Source organism: Tasmannia lanceolata, unplaced genomic scaffold, assembly GCF_043159265.1.
Source record: "Tasmannia lanceolata isolate RefF3 unplaced genomic scaffold, GAP_Taslan_0.1 ptg000002l, whole genome shotgun sequence".
NCBI lineage: Eukaryota > Viridiplantae > Streptophyta > Magnoliopsida > Canellales > Winteraceae > Tasmannia > Tasmannia lanceolata.
In genome coordinates, this window is record NW_027518679.1 from 23,615,131 (window position 1) to 23,637,849 (window position 22,719).

The window sequence follows — 22,719 nt, forward strand, 5'->3', positions numbered from 1 at the left end:
CTGTACCAGTTATTTAGTTATTTTCCTTTATGTTAAGTATATGTAGGATCACTCCCATGTATGTAATGGAGTTGGTTTTGAGTGATTGTGGTGTCAGTTATGGAGTCCTGTTACTAGTACGTGGAGTCAGTTGTGGAGTTGTGGTAGTTGTCATTTGGAGAATTGTATTGTACTTAAACTCTTTTCTCATGAATGAAAGGCAGACAACTTTCTTCTCCTAAAAAGTATACTCTTTCCTGCAGGTTGGCTCCCTCGAAGTACCCATATTTGAGGATAGGAAAATCCAACAGAAAGAACGTAACAGATTTGGTATCAGAGCTAAACGGTTCTGGTCTGGCGGACGGAACCCGCTTCACGAAATTGGATGAGCCAGTCACAGAATTGAAGGAGAGCACCATGAGAATACAGTGGGGACTGACTCTACTGCTTCAACTGATGAATGATTTCCTTCAAAGATTTTCCACACTAGACTCCAACTACGAACACCTTACATGACAGCCTTTTCAAGATAGAGCGGAGGATTCAAACCGCCAATCCGTGAATAGGCAACCCGCGACTTCACCAACTGATGGGAGTGGGGGGATCGAAACGCGGTCTACCATGTCAGTTACTAAGCATATTGAAGTAGTGTCATGTTGTGTGATAGAAGGTTATGGGTGGAGAACTGGAGATGTTTCTACACCATTTGTGTAAGTCAGAGGATCAGTTAGCCGACTTGTTTACCAAGTCGTTGAATCGGGGGCGTGTGGATACTATCTATGCTAGGCTAGGATTATATGATATATATTCCCTAGCTTGAGGGGGATGTTAGAATATGTTTATAAGTGTATGCGCATTATTGTTCATCGCAATTTTAGTATATAAATACGCAACGTGAGTGAGGGTTATATACTACCCTCTTATCACAATTCTATCCTCTCTTCTTTTCTCCATCTTCCTCTTTCTTCTTCCTTTCTTTATTGCCCTAATATGCAACCACTAACATGAGCATAGAAATTTACTGTTTTCTTGCAAATTATGGGTATAAGCAGAAATCATCATCCCCGGTACTTCTTTATTTTGGTAGATAACTTGGTATCAGACCTGCATAATCAAGGAATGAAAATGCATTTCGTGCCTTAGCCATTAAATAATAGTTGTTTCGTAATGTGCACAGCAATATATTGCCATCATTCTAATTCTTTTTTACTTCTTTTTTTATCAAAGTCTGAAATTTCTTCTCAATATTTGCACTTCGCAATTGCTAGAACAACCTCTTTCTGCTTAGAACCTTCAACTTATGCAATTCAATGTTAAGTTGCTAAGTTCCTTAACGTGGGTAGGTTCATGTCTAGCTTTTCAATACTTTTGATGGATCTAAGGATCTTATGTGTTGCTCTGTATTGTTAATTCTGTTGGTTATCTATCTCCATTTGATTTCTACTTCTCTTATTTTAGCACTCCCTTCTGAATGTTGTGAAATGAATATATTCCCCTCCACATATCAGCAGTCCCTGTTCCCTCACCGATTTGACATGCTATTTCTGTAAACAAATTCACCCAAAAATGTGGTTTCATTGTACATATTGTTGGAAATAGTAAATCAAAATTAATATTAGTATGGTTTTGTGGAAAGTCTACGTAGTCTTCTAGGTTATTTACTATGCATGGAAAATGTAAGTCTTTTTGTGTAGCTAATTTATCATAGAGACAAATGTGGATTTCCTATGTAGGTGCTTAGACTTCCTAGATGACTCATGGGAACTACAACTATGGTTTAATGTATTTACTATTTTTAGGAGTCTTTTGAGTCTACAAATATGGAGTAGTGTTGTACAGATTGCAAGCTTAAGAACTTGAAGGGAAAGTTAAGAGAGAAGCTTCAAGGGTGAAGGCTTAAGGGAGAACAAGTGTAGAAATCTTTTGTAAGTTGTTTTGATATATATAAAGAGTTCTTATTTTGGTGTTACATTTCTTATTTTTGGTGGAGCTCTACACGTCCCATTTGCCCGTGTATCTCCAAGCCCCCTTACCTTTCTCTTTTGACCTCAACACAATATAATCGATCCATGTTTATTGGGGCCAACAAGTGGTATCAGAGCCTAGGGCGTGTTATCGTCAATCGGAATTTTCTACAAAGAGTTATTGTCAAAAGACCAGACATATGTCAAAGTTGACTGTTGTTCAAGATCTGAATGTTCCTTCAAGTGTTTGGGTTGAAAGGATTATGGTCCATTTAAAGGTTTAACGAGGAGGTTTTGTTTAAGGTTTTTTTTTTTTTTTTTTGTTACAATAGAGAACGACTCTCTTCTCTATATCTATTTGTGGTATTTTCATTTGATTGGGTGGTGCAAAATTTATGGTGTGAGAAAGAGAACGATACTCTTATCTTATTCTCAAGATTGGAAAGACAAGTGTCCTCTTTTGTGTTCCGGGAAAGAGAACGATTTTCTCTTATTGGCCCGATGAGTGTTGGGAAAAGAACAATTTTCTTCTTTATCCCGTTGGTGTTGCAAAAAGGCAACGGTTATGATGTTTGATGCACAATGATGGAAACCATTATTGTGAAAGTTTTGTTCAAAGCATTTCTAATGGAAGCTTCAGAAAAGTTGAAGTTAAAACCTCCCATTTACAGTGTTTGGAAAGAAGGATCGGACCTCAAACTTTTTTTTTCAAAGCCTCGGTTGAAGTTGAAGAAAGAGATCGTGTGGCGGATTTGAAGAATCTGATCAAGTTGCTTGATGGCGAAATTGTTATGTTGAAAATGAAGATTTCATCAAGCTCAGATGAAGATCATGTTGATGAAGACTAGAAACATTTTTGAATTTTGATTTAAGAAGGGGTGATGGAAATAGTAAATCAAAATTAATATTAGTATGGTTTTGTGGAAAGTCTATGTAGTCTTCTAGGTTATTTATTATGCATGGAAAATGTAAGTCTTTTTGTGTAGCTAATTTATCATAGAGACAAATGTGGATTTCCTATGTAGTTGCTTAGACTTCCTAGATGACTCATGGGAACTACAACTATGGTTTAATGTATTTACTATTTTTAGGAGTCTTTTGAGTCTACAAATATGGAGTAGTGTTGTAGAGATTGCAAGCTTAAGAACTTGAAGGGAAAGTTAAGAGAGAAGCTTCAAGGGTGAAGGCTTAAGGGAAAACAAGTGTCGAAATCTTTTGTAAGTTGTTTTGATCTATATAAAGAGTTCTTATTTTGGTGTTACATTTCTTGTTTTTGGTGGAGCTCTACACTTGCCCTTTGGCCGTGTATCTCCAAGCCCCCTTACCTTTCTCTTTTGACCTCAACACAATATAATCGATCCATGTTTATTGGGGCCAACACATATATGAATGACATTTTCCCTAAACCATCACTATCTTTTCTTTTAATAAAAAATTTAACTCTCAGAATTTATTGCTGATAAGCCTTTGCTATGTTATGTCAGCTTCTTTTACTTAAGTAACTATTTTGTCCTTATAATGCAGGCAAGGTCAGTTCACCCAGACAAAAATCCTGGAGATCCCGAGGCAGCTCATAATTTTCAGGTAGGCACATACAAGCTGGAACAGTCACAACTTGTTATGCTATATATTCCTTCGGATATTAGATATTTTCCCCTCAAGCCTAATCTTCTCAGTCCTTACATGACCTTTATATTATCGGTGCGTATTTTTTATTTTCCAATATTGCTGTATGTGTCAAGGTACTTGGTGAGGCTTATCAAGTTCTAAGTGACCCTGGAAAACGTGAAGCATATGACAAGCATGGAAAGGTCGGTGTATCCCAGTAAGTTTACACGAACAAGCACCACCACAGTGCGAAAGGGGCACGCATGAAACACTTGTTCCTTAGATACTACGCCGTCCATTTCATTGCATCAAGTTTATCATGTTTACTGGTTAAATGTCTTTTTGTCTTTTTTTTCCCATTTTTTCTAGTTTCAAATACTGGAAAGAGGAATATTAAGGCCAATATAAGAAAGGCACATTTGCGGTTTTATGTAATACACTCAACACATTAACCAGTTCCCTAATTTCAGGGATTCTATGGTGGATCCTGCTGCAGTATTTTGAATGCTTTTTGGGAGTGAATTTTTCACCAACATGACACTATTTCAATATGCTTACTAACTCACATGAATGACTAACATCTTCATCTCCAGTAAGAATCTACCTTTATCGCTATACGATCTTCCATTCTCTTTTCAAGTTTTTGAACAAAATGACATATTAGCATATGATATAGTTTCCTAAAGATGCGCCTTGTTATACGGTTAGTGGCCCTCTCAACCATCCTACTGATGATATATCATCTCATGCGGAAAGATTGAGAAAAAAAACTAATCTCTTAAATTGAACAACTCTTACGATTGAACAATGAATGAAGAACTGCTTCATCACCTATGCTGCCTTCGTACAAGAGTTCACCACTTTCCCAGATGGATCTTCCTATTTTGGTTATGATTGCAAGTTAGCATGTTATTTGTTGCTCCCAGCAACTGAAAGCTTCTCCTCTTTGAGGGATACGGACATGCCACACTTTAGCACCAGGTTATAGATTGCCCAAGAGGAGAGGGGACTTTATAAAAAGACATGATTGGAAACTAATCAAGACTATTCCATGCCCATACTCTTCTCTCCTACCCTTGGGATTTAGATCTCCTCTGATTTTTCTACTCATTATTCCCATTTAAAGCACTCAACCAAACCCTTTCAAACACAAAATCAAAGCCCAACCATTCAAAACCTATAAACCCTATATCAAAATATTTTATTTCTAACAATTAATGGTTCCACCCCATTAAAACCCAAAAATTTCTAAATCCATACAAATAAAACACCTTGCAAAGCATTTCAAATGCTTCAAAACTACATACTCATGCAAATCCCTCTCACAAACTACCAAAGAGGTATTTAAAACAGCTTCAGATACGTGAGATCCAACCCATCACGAAAAAAACCCAAAATTAACAAAACCCTAGATGAATTGTTTAAAAATTACATTTGAATAGTGGACAAAGCTGATTTCCGGCGAGAGGGGATGCTTTCCGGCGGGTAGGTGGTGCGTCACCGAGATTCACGCGGACGTACGACGGTCACAAAGGTCCTTTCTCCACCGGCGGTGAGAACTCTCGTCGGAGAAGACAAAGGTAAAAAAAAAAAACCGTGTAAAAGGTTAAAAACGAAAGTAATAAAATAAAAACAGTGTAAAAGTTAAAACCTAAACTAAGGGTATATTTGTCTTCATACGATTTTTCTCTCACCTCACACCCCTTTTTTATAATTTCCAAATTACTACCCTTTATTAAGAATTTCGAATAAACTTCGCATTTTTTTCATTATTTGCCCTTTTTTTAATAATGTTCCCTTAAATAATTAAAAAAAATCAAGATTCTTGGGCTGAAATTTCGAAATTTCTGCCGAAGTAAAATTACCGTCTTAGGTATTCTAAATTTCGGTTTCGGTGGTGACAGGGTTTCGGGTCGAAATTTAAAACCATGGTTTGAACTTTAAACTCTCAACTCTCAAGTTTAACACACAAATTGGCGGTCATACTGTAATTGCAACCCCTAGACAAGCCACAAAACTAATAGGGCGATGATATTGTCACCCCCCCTAAATTACGCATTCGCTCCCCTTTTGGCTTGATTTGACGTCAAAAAGCATTAATAAGGGGGGCGAATGCGTACGCAGGGGGGGTGACAATATCATCGCCCAACTAATAATATTGATAGACAACTAAAACAGAGAATGCCTTCATAAGTTATAATCCCATCTCACAAAAGGAAAACCCAAGAAACTCTGCAATTTTCTCTCTCTCTCTCTCTCTCTCTCTCTCTCTCTACAATTTTATCGTCATCTCCTCCCTCTAGGCACCCCCTTTTTTATCTGCGCACCCCCTTTGTTCTCCGGCCTCTTCAATCTCGTCGATCTTTTCTTCGAGGTACGGCTGACTGATTCTTTTACTAGAATTTATCGTGGATTGAGGCTCTTGCTTGTTTGATTTACGGATTTTTCTCAATTTAGGGTTTTTTTGAACTCCAATAGGGTTTTGGGTATCGGTTTTGCCGTATTTTTTTTTCTGATAAGACTGATCCATTATTTTCTTATTCGATTTCGTAGTTTATTATACAATTGAGTCCTGAATGTCTTCTCGTTAAGGTGTTTAGATGATCATTTATTGGCTTTTCTGTGAATTCTCTTGTTCGAATGTGATGAAACTTCTCCGGTTATGATTCATAACTATTGCGAAGCTTTTATGTGTTGGATTTTATAATTTAGGTTTACTAATCCCTTCGTGAAAACCATAAAAAAAAAACCATTAAATTTTTTTTATGTGTTGGATTTTATAATTTAGGTTTGAGTGACAGGATGCAATGCACATCTTCATTTTATGTCATTAGTTTGAGTAAGCAAATGATTGTCCATTTCCCTTCAATTTCTTGGATTGGTGCAATTGTTTTTTGAGTGTTTAGCCTGTTTCAGCATTCATGTGTGTTGAAGTATAAATGATTGCAATAACACCATCTCTAACAGCTTAAGCTTCTGGAGTAATTGGTTGTTCCAAATGTATCATAGCTATTGCCTCACATGGTTCGAAACCCAGCAACTCCTTGATATTAAAAATCCACGTGTAAGGCCAATGCAAAAGAGGGGCCACATCTGTGTTGGACTATTTATTATGGTTTTATTATATCAAACTGCTTAGTTTCTCAAGGTTTCCAGGCAAGTGAACAGCTTATTTTCCAAGTTCCTGCATACTTTCCCTCGGTTTCTGGGCAAGTGAACAGCGAGAAAACAGGTTTTTTGGCATAGCCGGAAACGCGAAGAACGAGTCGAGGTCGATTAATATCAACACCGATCGGAATAAACCTTCGAATCCACGAAGGGGTGTTCAAGGAATCCACGAAGAGCTATTCTTCGAATCCACGAAGAACGAGATAAACAACTTTCTCTATTAAGAAAGAAGAAAATTTCTTTATTTCATAAAACAAACATGAACTGTGCAACAACCCTTGCACATAGGCTTTTATAAAATCACTAACTTCTTCTCCAAGTAAATCTCTACTTTATAAAATTATTTGAAGCAAATTCCTAAATTAGACTCAACTTCTATTCCTAATTGACTAAATTTCTAAATCTACATGGACTAAAATTATAAGAAAAGGCAACAAGCCATATTTGTCTAAAACTACCTAATAGATAGAAGGAAACAAATAAACTAAATAAACAAACTCTGTTTATACCCACTTCTCATACGTATTTGATTCTTTGGACACTTTCTAAATTTTATCCTTTGCAGCCTAAAGGTGTGGCCACGTCATTTTCCGTCACTGTTTCTTTTCCATTTTTCCACATCAGATTCCTTTCCTTTCTTTTCTTTTCATGCAGCGAGAAAACAAGCGAACAGACCCAAAAGGAAAGGGGTCACACGTGAAGAGGAGTGTTGAAGTATAAATGATTAAATAACACCAACTCTAACAGCTTAAGCTTTTGGAGTAATTGGTTGTTTCTCTGTACATCTATTCTATATTTGCCTTTCGGTGTTGGATTGATTGACTTATTTGATGCTATTTGTTTGCCTTTTCTTTGCAGCAAAGAATTAGTACATCACTAATCTTAACTAGAGTGGGAAGATTTTCCATGTTAAAAAATGGCGTTCTTCAGGAACTACGGAAACAGAACAGAGTCTGGTCGTCCCTTGGACGATAAAGGAAAGGACGATGGGATCAATAGAGTTTGCAGTGCAGTTGGGAACACTAACATAGATGCGAATGCGAGTTCAAGTGAGGGGGATGTTGAAGTGAAGACAGATGGTGCAGTTGGGAACACTAACATAGATGTGAATGCGAGTTCAAGTGAGGGGGATGTTGAAGTGAAGACAGATGACCACTACCAGAGTGAGGAGGAAGTGGTCAGTAGTAGTAGTAGGATACAGAATGGGACAGCTGGCAGCAATGCCATGGGAAGGCGAACACTGAATTTTCAGCCATCTGGTAGGAGAACAGCTTTGGTTGGAAAATGGGGTTCATCTTTTTGGAAGGACTGTCAACCTATGTCCACTCGAGAAGGATCACGGGATTCGAAAGATGCACATTCCAATTATAAAAGTGATGAAGGATCTGATGGCCATTTCTCTGATGAAAAAACGGATAGATTAGAGTCAGTCAATTATAATGGGCAGAAGGTCATCAAAGAGGTTCAAAGGGACCAGGCTGATGTTCCGACTGATGAAATGTTGTCTGATGATTATTACGAGCAGGACGGGGAAGAACAGAGCGATTCAAAAAACAATAGAGAACTTAATCGGTCTAATGCTTCTAGTTCAAGACTGCTAGCAAGACCCATTGCTATAAAAAATTACACAGCAAGGAGTTCAAAGGCTGCAAATTTCAATGAATATGATGACGATGAGGATTATAGTGATGAAGATGACATAGATGGTACTTGCGCTTGCTTTTATCATTATTTATTAGACTGTTGACTACTGAATTGAGCTGTTTGTATTGTCTTTACCATAATGACATCATGTTTGCTGTTATTGTATCTAACTAGCCTGAGTTTTAGCGTGAAATCGAATCTTTTTCTTTTTGGTTGCAGAAGATGACCCTGATGATGCAGATTTCGAGCCTTGTTATGGAGGCACAAGCAATCCCACAGGCAACAAGGTTGTTAGTGATCTTATATTTCTGCATTGTACATATTTTTTTTGAATGCTAGAGTATTTCATTAAATGAGAGACCGAGATGGTCAGAACATACAGAAAAAGAAGACGAAGATGCAGATAAAGATACAGAAACAACAATAACAAGTCAAAGAACAAAAAGGCCGAGGTCAAGGCAGAAGTCGTAAAACTCCAAGCCCACTTTGGATTCCCCATCCCTAGCAAGCTTATCAGCTTCGCAATTAGCAGATCTTCTAACACGATGAAAAGAAATCCCATGACCATTAACTATGTCTTTAATCTCGTCGAAGAAGGGCGCAAATCTCCATGGGACATTTGACGACCCACCAAGCCACTTGATTACGTTTAGAGAGTCCCCTTTCACCACAATGTTATCCAAATATCTGATCCAGGTGTTTTGATAACATTCTGGATATCTGACCCACCAAGCCACTTGATTACGTTTAGAGAGTCCCCTTCCTCCACTTCCGCTTCACTAGCATTAGCGAGCCCAATGAGGCCTGAGAAAGCCCACACAACCGATCCCGAGTCGTCTCTAAGAAGGCCCCCAATACCTGAAGGACCCGGATTACTGAAACTTGAACCCTTTAATTCTAATTATTCTTGAAGTCTTCCTTTCTACTTTGAATACTTGCATATATTAACCCTGTCTACCTAACAAAAAAAGGAGGCTTTCATCATGGAAAGAAGAAAATGTTGTATTCTGATGGTCATATCACCTAGTGTTTCAAAACCCGGATGCGTGTCAAAACATGGACAAAGCATATCCTAGTTTACTTGGCACGATGCGGTTGAGTTTCGGTTGAAGCGGCTGGGTACTCGTTTGTTGCGGTTATAACTCGGGAGAGTCAAAGAAGTTTTGATTGACTTTGTACGGCAAAACACGGACTCTACAAGAACAGGGCGATTGTAAAAGGGAGTCAACTCGGGGGAGTTCTTGAGGACCTAGGGGAGTTTTGAAACTATGATATCAACCTCATTGAGGTGAAACATTTATGCTTGCCACTTTATCCTATTGTTACAATGCCTAGTGGCTGTGATTGATCGTTTGGAGCATCCCTTAAAGCACTTCCTATGAAACAATAAGGAAGATGGACATGTGTATCACTTGTGGTAGCAAGTGGAGAGTTTGCAAACCTAAGAAATTTAAAGCATAGTTACCGGAAACTTCTTCCAAAGCCAAGTTTTTCTTGCTTCCCAAATTTAGGGGAAGCGTGCTTCCCAGTCGCTTCCTATGCGTTCCTCTTAATTAAGAGTACGCTTTCTATTTAGGTTATTTTTTCTTCCTAAAGAATATTTTCTTCTTTTGACTATTAAATGAGCGTATTTAAAGAAAGAGTGTATTTAAAACTTGATAACTCAGCTCAAGTTTTAAATGAAAATTGTGTGGATCTTTTTCAAAAAACACAAACATTAAATGTATATGAATAAAGCATGTGAAACTGGAACTTCCTAAAACTTATAATTCTAATTATTTGTGAAGTCTTCCTTTCTACTTTGAATCCTTGCATATATTAACCCTATCTACCTAACCTACTACAATCATGCTCTTTCTATGTGTTTCTTATTCGCTTCCAATGTGGCGTATTACATGCTTCATGTTGAGTTTCAGTGATGATTTCCAGAAATTTTCTATTTACTTTCTTTAGAACTTTTTGTTTCCCGCTTTTTCTCTTTTCTAAATTCCTCACTTCCCACATTGATTCTCACACCCGCGTCACAGTCTGACAACTATGGTTTGAAGGCTTGGGAGAAGAATGCTACTCTTCTTGGAAGTCACGGAGGTACTTTGAGGAATATTCTAGGGATTCTAGTGTCAGGTTCTTCATAACAGCTCGTTAGAAGTGTCTAGGAAGACGTAGAGGGTTTGTGCCTTGGGGGCGAAGTCTTAAAAATCAAACAATTCCCTAGACAAAATCAATGGTTGCATTGGAGTGGTGTGAGTTGTACCCAACTTGACTGGTTTAGTCAAGGAAAAGAAAAATATTGATTGAACCTTGATTGGATTAAGGGAAAAAACTTGATCGAATTAAAAAAAGATATTTAAAAATTTAAATAATTCTTTTGAATGTTCAATTGTTTCTTGAAAATTTAAAAAATTACTAATTTCAAAATATAAAAAGGATTCTACTGTGGAAATGCTGCAGTTGTGGTAAGACCAGGACACCCTGGCTGTGTGGTTGGTTGGTTGCAGCTGTGTGGGTGCTTTTTATTTATTTATTTATTTTTTATTATTATTATTTTTTTTAGGGGGGGGGGGGGGGGGTTAGAGTCTAGAACCCCTCATGGATGTTTGAAGTTCCTTTTCCCCCTTTTCCTATCAATGTCAATTTAAATGATGTTAACTTCATTTGTTTTTTGAATGGGCCTGTTAGCTTTAATTATTCTAGAAGAGTTTGTCGATTTGATTCCGGGTTTCTACAACAACCCATGTAAGGTGCACATTATAAACTGGAAATCAAACTTGTAAGACTTATATTCATAATAGATTTGTTTGTCCTTGGTGCTTTGTAAAATAGCTAGATCATGTGCCATTTGGATTTTTGACCATCATCTGATTTTTCTAATTTCCATATCAAATTGTGTTTAGGGGATTTTAACCCATTTCACACTTGGAACTACTATAAAGTCTAATTAATTTGGTATTCTGACTACACATTTGTTAGATGTTAATATTGACAAACTTAGTTTGGAAGCATTTGGTAACAACTTGCATGCATGATTGGGTTTGCTAATAGGTTGTCTGTTGCATTCTTGTTGTGGTGGCGTAGTTATTCATTTTCTGTTATGGAGAGAAAACCTTGTTTATGTCCCTGTTAACATCATTTGGGTATTTGTGTAACAGATGTGGCTGTTTTTACTATTACGGATGGCTTATATTTGATACATGCAGCCAACTTGGATCTTGACATTCTAACTTGAAGTTAGACTTCATTTTTTTGTTTGTTAATCACACTAATTGTTTTTAACAGGCTAAAGAGTGGGAGAGTAATGATTATGAAGAAGAAGAAGAAGAAGAAGAAGAAGAAGAAGATGATGATGACGATCTTGATATCTCTGATGAATATGATGCGGATTTTGGTGATAATCTTCGCCGTAAAAGAAGGCGTAGAGGTGGGCCCAGTTTTAAGTCTGCCAGACGAAATAAATCCTTCAATACCCATAATCAAAGGAAAAAAGGTAAAACATTTTCCGAAGATGAAGATTCATCAGCAAAGGATTTAGAAAAGGATAGTGATGTGGACTTCGATCATAGAGCGAAGAGCCGTACACACATTCGCAAGAAGAATGGTGGTCGATCCCTAATGCCTGCAAATATCACCACACATAGTGAAGTTCGAATTTCCAGTAGGTCAGTTCGAAAGATATCATATGTTGAAAGTGAAGAGAGTGAGGAGATTGATGAGGGAAGAACAAAGAAGTCCCAAAAGGTATGTACCATTTTCTTTTTTATCTGATATATTTTCTTGGCTCATTTGTTTACACAGTTTCATGTTACCTTTTGACCTCATCCATTTCAAAGTTTTTTGTTTATGTGGTTGGAAAGCCTGTGGGCGTGTATAGATATAGTTAGGTATAAAGCCAGATAGTATGGTTTTAGGTAAGGGTTTTTTCGGCCTTTATGCTTTGTTTGAAACAATGTATTTCGCTTTTTCTTCGGTGTATGCATTAGTTAATGGGGATTACCCGTTGCACATCATTCACCATGGTAAGAGAGAACGAGGTGTATTGGGATCGTGCATTAGTCAGACCCTTGATCTGGACAATCCATCCAGCATTCCCCACATTGGGTTGCCATGGCCCTAAAACTGTTCTGTTTGGATGATCCTAACTGAGGATATTTGGACTGCATATTGGTAGTCAATAAATCAAGTAATCAACAACTTTTTTAAGTTTCTGTTTTCATGCCCCCAATTGAATGGTCAGGATTGTCCTGTCATTGCATTGTAGTAGGCTGTCCACAGTATGATCCAGTGGATAGACGGTCCAGATCGGTATTCCGATCATCCCTTAGTTTATAGTTTTGTTTTTCTCCTTGGATTTTTAAATTCTATCCTAGTCAGTACAGATTAGTGATGACATATTAAGTCATACGCTTGCCATATGGTTAAATATGCTCTTTTTTTTTTTGTTTAAAGAAGATATGTCTTTATGCTATATATACTGCAATTATTTTCATACATAAACTTTAGTATTTTTGTGAAAAATAAGAAAAATGCCTAAATTGCTAAGCGAGCCTTGGCGATTGTCTAGAAGGCTCTCCTTACATCCAGGCTCGTTGATGCAATATCAAAAGGGAAGAAAACTTAATATTTTAACTCTGATACCACCTTGATGTACAACTGGTTTGTCAAGACAGACTCAAGGTTGCTGAAGTCACAACAGTGAAGGTAAGGGATGAAGGTTATTGTTTGGGGGCTAACAAAGGCGTAGGGGATCAAGGAATATGGGACTGGGTTCTAGAGGGTTAGGGAATTGATGCGATGGATTGTTTGGATATATCAAGGGACTGTTACAACTGATTTATGTGGGCTGATTAAATAGGACTGTTATGACTGTGAGATGATACAATTAAGAAAGATTTTAGGGATTATCGAGAGGGAAGGTTGTGATAGTCGATGGAATGGGAAATGAGTTTTGTGGATTATTGGGTTTGTAAAGAGATGAAAGGATTTTTATTTTTTAGTGATAGTCTTGATGGAATCTAAGTCAGTCTCATTTGGAAAAATCAAATGAGAATTAGGAAATTTCAGAATAGGAAAATAATGATTAACTTAGCAAATGACCCTAAGGGCCGGTGGCGACCCAACCGTTGGGTCTGTGCTAGAATAGGCATAAGTGGATGGTGATGTCTAAATTTCAATGTGATCCAATCTTCTTCTTTTTTTTTTTTGAAGCAAGAAATTTATAGAATCTATGAAGTCACAGATCTGATCTTGACCTTATATCAAATTTGACCGTTTGATCAGTCTGAAATCTAAATATGTGTACTGGTGCAGGTCAAGACTGATAAACCCTAGAGTTCATCAAGATTTGACCGTCCCATTGGTTTGGGCAAATTTATGGATCTGTAAAAATCAAAGATAGACAGTCCTGATCTGATCTTGATTTCGGATCCCACAGTCATATCAGCCTGAAACTTGGAGGTGGACTGTGTTGGAAGGGATGAGGACTGTAATTTGAAGCAAACCCATCCGTAGCATCAATGGCTATGATTGTACGATTAAGTCTGACTGCAAAAATTAAAAACTAAATAAACAAATGTAGAGAAGAGAATAATATAAAGGGGAGGAGGAACTTAGATAAGAATATATAAGGGACGGGGCATCACACCTAGAATGGTTGGAGAATCCCTTATCCAAGGCTCCGACTCTGATTCACTTAAAACTTGAATTCTTCAATTGTCTAAAAGATAACAACTAAAACATAACAAGGACTTTTTCCCAATTAAAATTTTCGTAATACATGATGGGGCCCCACTTTTATGAGGTATTCACTTAAGTGAAGTGATTTTATAACAAATTCTTCAATTGATTAAAACATAGCAAGGACTCTCTACCACGTAAATTTTCATAATACATGTTGGGGCCCACTTTTATGAGGTATTCCCTTAAGTAACAAGTGATTTTTTTTTAAAAGCGACATATTCTATGTTAAAGTATAAAAGATAAATACTGCCTTTCTCCAACAGCTTAAGCTTTTGGAGAAGTTGGTAAGTTAACATGGTATCAAAGCCAAAGGTCTCGAGTTCAAGCCTCCCGAATAGCAAAAAATCCACATGCGATGGTCGGCCCAAAGTGGGACCACATGTGCCACGTGTTTGCCAAGTGGGCCACACGTGCGGGGGAGTGTTAAAGTATAAAAGATAAATACTGCCTTTCTCCAACAGCTTAAGCTTTTGGAGAAGTTGGTAAGTTAACATTCTATTGATATTGAAAGTGCAATCAGGACCAATAGTCCCATCCTGCTATTACAACATATTAAGGAAGGCCCGGGCGTACCCAAGGCCAGTACAAGGGTAATATATAAGAGTGAGATTACATTAGCCCAAATTCTTCATACGTTCCTTCTAAAAGCATTTGGTTACGGAAACGTAATTACTTCCATTTCCTCCCTTTGCTTAGTTATCTGCTACTTCATTCGCCGATCTTCTACGATGCTCAATCCTCGGGTCGAGCGCTCTCATCAGATCCAAAATTTCAGCCACTTGATCCTGTAACCTCCAGGGTCCCTTGGAGGAGCCACTGCCCAGGACACTGCATTGGTAGAATCCCCTTCAACAATTAATGGTCGTTGATTATTCTCAAAGGCCCATCGCAATCCAAATAGAAGAGCTCTGATTTCCGCCTCATTAGCATCGCAAATACCAGCTGGCCCAGAAAAAGTGACGACTATCGAAGAAGTAGAATTTCTGAACACTCCTCCTATACCAGCTTTCCCCGGGTTACCCAATGAGCACCCGTCGAAGTTAAATTTCAGCCACCCCGGGGGTGGTGGGACCCATTTTGGTTTGGGTTTGGTTCTGATTGCCCTGATTGACCACCTGTTCCTTACGAGATCATCAATCCCATAGGTAAAATGTTTCTTTGCTTTTGTCCAAGAGATTAGTTCAGTTTTAATATTCGCTGCTAGGTGACCAGAAGTTCGACTTTTTTCCACAAATATCCTCCTATTTCTTTCCTTCCAGACATTCCAAATTATTCCATAGGGAAAATTCAGCCATAGAGCTTTACCGACGTCTCCAAGGGGCCAGCTTGCCATCCAAGTATCAAAGAACTGATTGTTTGTGGGCATACCCAGGACATACCAAAGGCTCCCATCGCTTTTACCCATAAATGATATGAGTATGGACAGTGTAACAAAATATGATCCAGTGATTCCTCATGTTGTCTACAGAGAACGCACATAATGGCCTGGGTAAAATGTGTCCTCTTAAGACGATCACAAGTACTTAATTTCCGATGAACAACCGTCCATCCAAACGCGACCACCCTTGGAGGTGCTATAGATTTCCATATGCGACCGATTTCTGAGGAATGACCATCATTTAAGGTCGAGAAAAAGGATTTAGCTGTGAATTCATCATTAGGTGTCAGCATCCATATCCTCTCATCCTCCTTGAACTGGGTGCAGTACTTCGACTCCAGTAAGGAGAGGAGACTCTGTACGTCAGAAATCTCCTCCTCATTCAGGTTCCTCCGTAATCTTACATCCTAGAAACCCCTCCCTGATTGACCCTCACGCATCAGGTAGTCTAAAGCTGTTGCATCCGGGTTGAAAGTCATTCAGAATAATCTCGGGAATTCTGTACTCAGTAGAGATTTCCCACAGCAGAGGTCTAGCCAAAATCTCACATTCATACCATTGCCCACTTTATACCTGATTTAGCGATCAAACTCATCTTTCACGGAGCAAACAGACTTCCATGCTCCCGATCCTTTCCCTAGTGCTGGTTTTTTACTATTCTAGTCCCCCCATTCGGACCCGTATTTTGCCCCAACTACTTGATGCCACAATGCCGACTTTTCTAGCCCATATCGCCATTTACCAAGAAGAGATTTATTCCGCAGTCTGATTTTACCTATCCCAATACCTCCGCTCCTTTTAGATTGTGTCACCTTCTCCCACTTAACCAGATGTCTCAGCTTTTTTGCTTCACCGCCTCCATCCCAAAGAAAATTCCTCTGAATTTGTTCGATTCGCAATGCGACTTTCACCGGAATCTTATAAAGGGACATAAAATAAACCAGCATATTAGACAACGCCGCTTTTATTAGAATGATTCTGCCCCCAAATGAAATGTATCTCCGCATCCATGTAGCCAATTTTCTCTCAATTCTTTCCACCACCGGATCCCATTGGGCAGGAGATGGGGTTCCAAATCCTAAAGGAAGGCCCAAATATGACACCGAGAAGGAACCAACATTACACCCAATTTTCCTTGCAAGTATTTGGATCTCTGACGGATTCATATTTATACCCAAGAGCATGCTTTTGTTGAAGTTGATGTTTAAACCCGTGGTAACCTCAAACCAGTTGAATATCTTCATGATGTTAGGAATAGCTTGGGGGCTATTCTGCAGAAATACCAGTGTGTCATCCGCAAATTGGAGATGAGTGATTTCGTCAGCATTAGGTCCTGCTTGAAGGCCCCGAATTAGTCCCGAGCTAATTGCCTTAGACAGCAACAAACTAAGAGCCTCAACCACCATAATGAAAAGGTATGGGCTAGAGGATCCCCCTGACGGATACCCCTGGATGCCTTAAAGTATCCCTCGGTGGCACCATTGAGTAACAAGTGATTTTATAACAATAAGACTAAATTACTCCCTTACAACATAAATTCACTCAAATAATTAAGACTAAAGAAAAAACTCTTTTAACCCTATTGATTGACCCCATCTTCCTAGTTAAGTCCTTGATTCTAGTGAAGTATGGTCCCCATCATTTTTCCTTGCTTTAAGAAAAATAAATACTCTGCTCCATCAAGTGTAAGGATCAAAGTTGATGTGCTGGAAGTCTTCAATATTGATCCACATGTGAGTAAAAAGTCATGTCCTTTCCACCGAACAAGTTATCTTCATTGAATAAGATAACTTTTTTTTTCGAATGAGGATATTTTATTAAAGAAATGGGCGAAGCCCAATGACCGAGTTGATCATACAACAACAAAACAAAGCAGAAAAAGGAGGAAATATAAGAGACCAACAATCAGTGCAAAATCAATAACCAAGAGCGGAAAATACAGGTCTGTAGTTGAGACTAAGATTGCCAGGGCGGGAATCGAAAACGGGATTCGATTTGGGATTCGAAAGCGGGATTCAAAGGTTCCTGGGATGGTTGGGAGCGAGATTCGAAATTTCGCCCGGGAATCGTCGGGGAGTCGCTGGAGATTCGCCGGGAGTCGTCGGGGAGCGATAAAAAATTAATAAATGATAAAATTTAAGGAAAAATACATGAAAATCAAAATCTAAGCATTCAGCTGTACACCATTAAACATAAACATGATTCTCTAAATACCGAAATTATAACAGTTTTCATTCAGGAGCCAGGAGGCCCAGGACTCCATCATTAAATAAAAAATTCAGTTTCCAAAAAGCCAAATATCAAAATTATTACAGAATTTCTCCAGTCTTTTCAATTAAAAAGATATAAAGTTAGATTTTCCTCTTTCCCTTCAAATAAACAAGATCAGTTTGTCCTCTTCAACATTTTCTGTAAAGAAAAAATTTAAATAAATGAATTAATATTTATAAGACTAATATCTTCACTGGGAAATTGAAAGTGTTAAAGATTTTAAATATGTCTCTTCAAGTGTGAAATTGTACCTCCCCTTGTATGTTCTCCACCCCTCAGGAAACTAATAATACGATCTTGAGTGTTGGATGGTCGTCCAATTACAGGTTCCGAGTTGCTGACCACTCTTGGAGTCCCAGATCCTGCAGCTTCGTCATCGTCGTCTAAGTCACGAATATTGAGTGAAGGACCTGAAGGTAATGCCTGAGATGACGCACAAAATGTAGAAGGTCTAAGGAAATCATCATCGAGATCCTGCCATCGCATATCCTCCATTATGATAGAGGAGTCATCCATAACTGGGAGCTCTGGGTTGATGTCCCATTTCCTATTTGGTCATTCTTTGTATGTAGCCGCATTATATCTAAATAATAGATTCCAAATTAAATAAATATTCTGACATAAGTAATGAAAAACAATTATTATATGCAAAAACTAAACAAAGAACTTAAACCTGGATAGGAGTCGAAGATTTGAGTGGGATGTACACAAGGGTATCAGCACGATGTGAATTTAAGCGATTACTCTTTACGTTGTGGATGAAGCTATATGTGCTCCATACTCTCTCTGCAGAAGATGTGCTGATAGGCTGTGGGAGAACTTTGAAGGCCACTGATTGTAACTCCGGTACATGAATTCCATGAAAGTGCCACCATTTGGTCACAGGCACTTTGGGATCTTTCGATCCTCCCTGGCAAAATTACTGGAAAACCTTCCAACCCTTCCTATGAAGTCATATAATTGACGTCTAATCGTATTACTCATCTCATCATCAGGGCAGGGAGCCTTAATGGCATCAGAAACAACATCCATGATTTCAGGGTCTTTATCTGAAAATAAAATTGAATAATTGATCAGTCGGCAACATAAATGAAGATAAATACAATTACATCATGAAAATTCACAATACGAAAAACAATTACATACCTGGGGTGACTCGTTTACCACCGCGTGGTGCTGGAATATTGAGATATGCAGGCTCATGATATTTTGGAGTGACTACATGAGCCAAGGCATGCATTCGAACATTCATCTTCCCCCATCGTTCCACCACAATACCATGAATATGATTATACATGTCAGGCACATCTTTCAAGTTATCTTTTATTTGCCCTAATATATTGTCCATGCATTCATACACTTCTGATATTAGACAACCTTCCTGGTCAGTGAACTTAATCATTTATAGATGGGCTTCGTAATTAATAATGCCAATCTTATGTTAGTCCAAAATTCATTAGAGACTATACAACTAGTTGTCATCTCGCCCCTATCTATCATCACTTTGTCGGTGCAAGCATTCAACCAATCTTTCCAAGCATCTGTCAATACTGTCATCTGCAACGCCTCCTTTACATCAAGAAGTCTTTCAACAACTCAAACTTCAAATTGCTTCTAAATATAGCAAGAGCCTGCGAATGATTGGTAATGTATTTGACGACATCCTTGCAGGAACGGTGAGTCTCTCCAATCCTACTTAGGTGTTTATGCTTGGCCAAGTCTTTGAATATCAGATTTAATGTGTGAACCACACAATGAGACCAAAATATGTGGGGATAAACTTTATTAACCTCTGTCCCAGCAAGCTTGTAATTGGCAGCATTATCTGTCACCACTTGGACAACATTTAAAGGCCCTCCTACTTCTTGAATGGCCTCCAACAAAAACTTTGCAATGTTTTTCCCTGATTTCTCCACTGCAGAGAAGTCGTGCGCATAGAGAAATATCGAACCGAACATATTCGATGCCAGTACATTAATCAGGGCTTTGGTCTTTACGTTTGTCCATCCATCAGAGACAATAGAAAGCCCATGTTCAGGCCATTTTCCTCTTAGAACACCTAAATCTCTTGTCACATTCTCTTTCTCATGGTCCAATAAAGTTGTTCTTGCTTTCTCATAAGAAGGCAACTTGTATCCAGGCACACAATTGGCAGCACTTATCATCTCTTGAAAATATGGAGATCGGAGGGCGTTAAAGGAAATCCCATTGGCGGCAAAAAATCGCAGTACTTTATGATCAACACCGTCTCTATCCTTTGCTCTAAAAGACTTGCCAATTGGTGATTCAGCAACAGTGTCGAATCCATTGGATTTTCCAACAGACCGTCTTACGTGGGAATTCTTGGGGGTATTCACTATTTTGCAGGCGTAGGGTCAGGGTTGGGTTTCCCGTGGCGCAGTGTCGAATCCATTGGATTTTCTAACAGATCGTCTTACGTGGGAATTCCTGGCGGTATTTTGCATTGGACGTAGCACATTTTGCTTTGCACTACGTCCATTCCCTGAGGGATGTACTACAACGCAAAATGCAAGTATGTTGTACTTGAGAGAGTGTGTGCTATTTATCTTTTATCAAAATATTAAACTACATGAAACATTACAAAGATAAGAAATAACATGAAGCAATAATTGAACAATTAAGTTAACTACCCATTACATAAGCATTCTTTGAGAACTACATAAATATATAAGCATAATTAAGTAATTAACTATTACATAGACCCGATACCTGTCAAACAAAATACATCATCAAAATACAAATAAATCACCCCCTTGCACCGCTCCCAGAAGCAGCACTTGCCTCAGGAGCAGCACTTGCCTCACCAGTCCCAAACCATTCCCAAAAATAGTTTTTCATCTCTCCAGGGGTGGGGGTGTTCTGAAGGGCAATGATGGTTCCTCGATTCCAGTCTCTATCAATCGCATTCACTGTCCTCATCTTCAAGGGTTGAGGCCGAAATGAGTCCGGTACCGAAACATCCATCATAAATATGTGATGTTGGGCTCCATAGTACTGTCGGAGGATCCGCAGAGGCAAGTAAAATGAAGTGCTCTGTAAACCCATTATCCGAACGCACTTCTGACCAGAAGTCTCGAGGACTGCAGAGCAAATGGGCGACCATGGGAGAGTCCTCTCAATGTCCTTACTTTCGCGACCCTCAAGCCTTATAGCCTAAGAAGCATGGGTACGGGTACGGGGTGCGGGTACGACACGACACGGGTATGCAAGTACGTGATTTTCAAAAAAACCCTGGTGCAGGTACGTTTGGGTACGCTGAATATAATAATATTTTTTATTATTTTATTATATATTTATAAAAATTAAAAAAAATTAAAGAACAATCAAATTACAATTAACGTCACCAAAATAGCAAAATCTAATATTACTCCATATTTCATAAGTTCCAACTTCAAGTACAAGATGTTATGTTCGCATCATTCATTAGATACAATGTTCGTCGCCTCATCTCCAATATCATCCTCTACATCATCGGTAAAAACAACGGCCTCCAAATCTGGCTCATCGAGTGAAATGCTAGCAACTTCAAGCACCCCAACATCCTCGAAAGAATCAAATGAATCTCCACCTATGTCCCACATCTTTGTCTCTCCCTGTACATACTGTGGAGATCGTCTTGATAGAAGACGAAGATTACTATGAACAAAAACCAAGTCCTGAGCCCGTTGTGGAGTTATCTTGTTCCTTCTCAAAGAATGCACAAAGGAGTAAGTGCTCCAATTCCTCTCGGCACAAGATGAAGACGAAGGCTGCATAAGAAGCTTCAAAGCTAAGCTTTGAAGCATAGGAGCACATCTACCGTGGACAGCCCACCAATCATGAGGCTCTAAAGTAGCTCGGTCATTGATGGAATCAGCATCATTGAATAAGCCAGACTTCATGGAAAAGTGGGCAAACTCCACATTAGTCTTCGTGCGATTTGCTGAATTGGGAAAGTACCTTTTGAGGCACTTTACCCTCTCTGTATAAATCTCTGTATCCTTATGCGGAAGAACACGATTTGAACCGACGCTAAGCCATTCTTCGCTGTAATACCTTCAAGAATAGAAAAAATAATTTAGTTTCATGTTAAAAGTTGGAAATAAAGTTCACAATGAACATAACAATTAATCTAAATAAAATTTGAAGTCACCTAACCTTGGATTCAATGAATGAGCCAAGCAATGAAGCGAAGTGTTGCTCTTATTCCAACGATCAAAAATAATTTCTTGCACCACTTCATAAAAGCTAGACTCTTCTTCTTTCCTCTTTCCTTCATTCCTATAGATTGCCGTCTTCACTTTCTCAATCATCGTGTCCCACTTATCACAAACCAAATGAAGACAAGGCTTATCCGTGTCACACTCTCTTAGCATGTCATACATAGGAGATGTAAAAGAAAGTATGTAATCGATAGAATCCCACCAAATGTCATCCAACACCTTCTCTTTCACAAACTTTGCTTTTCCTATATCATCATCTCGATAGCAATTCCATTTGTCACTAATCACCATCGATTGTAAACCTTGCTTTAAGAGTTTAAATCTCTTAAGCATCACAATAACACTTGCAAAGCGAGTCTCGGCAACGGAAAGCAACTTCAAGCTATTGAAGTCGTTGAATATGGCCAATCTCATCGAATGATTCATGATGAAATTCTTCACTAGCATGACATCTCTTGCAATATCTGAGATCCAACTACATTCTCCATAGGTAATTTGATTTACTTCCACATTCTTTGTCTCACAAATGTTCTTCAAAGCAAAGATTGAGTGTGTGCACCACACATGGGGTCCAAAATATGGAAGGAAATTGAGCTTCAACAAGTTGTCCGGCTGCTTTACAATTTGGAGCATTATCGGTAACTACCTGGACAACCTTATCATGTCCAACCCCATTAATGACTTCCTTCAATAAGTTAGCAATGAAATACTTGTCCTTTGTCTCCCCCGAACAATCTATCACCTTAAGAAA

At 38.5% G+C, this 22,719-nt stretch overlaps 1 protein-coding gene across 3 annotated transcripts in view; it reads left to right on the top strand.

Moving 5' to 3' along the window:
* The first annotated feature begins 5,776 nt into the window (after positions 1-5,776).
* The window catches only part of LOC143890948 (protein CHROMATIN REMODELING 5-like), a 103,763-nt gene continuing 86,820 nt past the window's right edge, over positions 5,777-22,719 (top strand). The window contains exons 1-4 of one of the 3 annotated variants that reach the window (XR_013255279.1): positions 5,777-5,925; positions 7,578-8,425; positions 8,583-8,650; positions 11,640-12,098. Coding sequence is in view for 2 of the 3 variants with exons in the window: in XM_077395639.1 (XP_077251754.1) it covers positions 7,636-8,425; positions 8,583-8,650; positions 11,640-12,098 (1,317 nt within the window). In the remaining variant the exon portion in view is untranslated. The remainder of the gene's footprint in view (positions 5,926-7,577; positions 8,426-8,582; positions 8,651-11,639; positions 12,099-22,719) is intronic. The other 2 variants (XM_077395639.1, XM_077395677.1) reach the window with 2 other exon arrangements.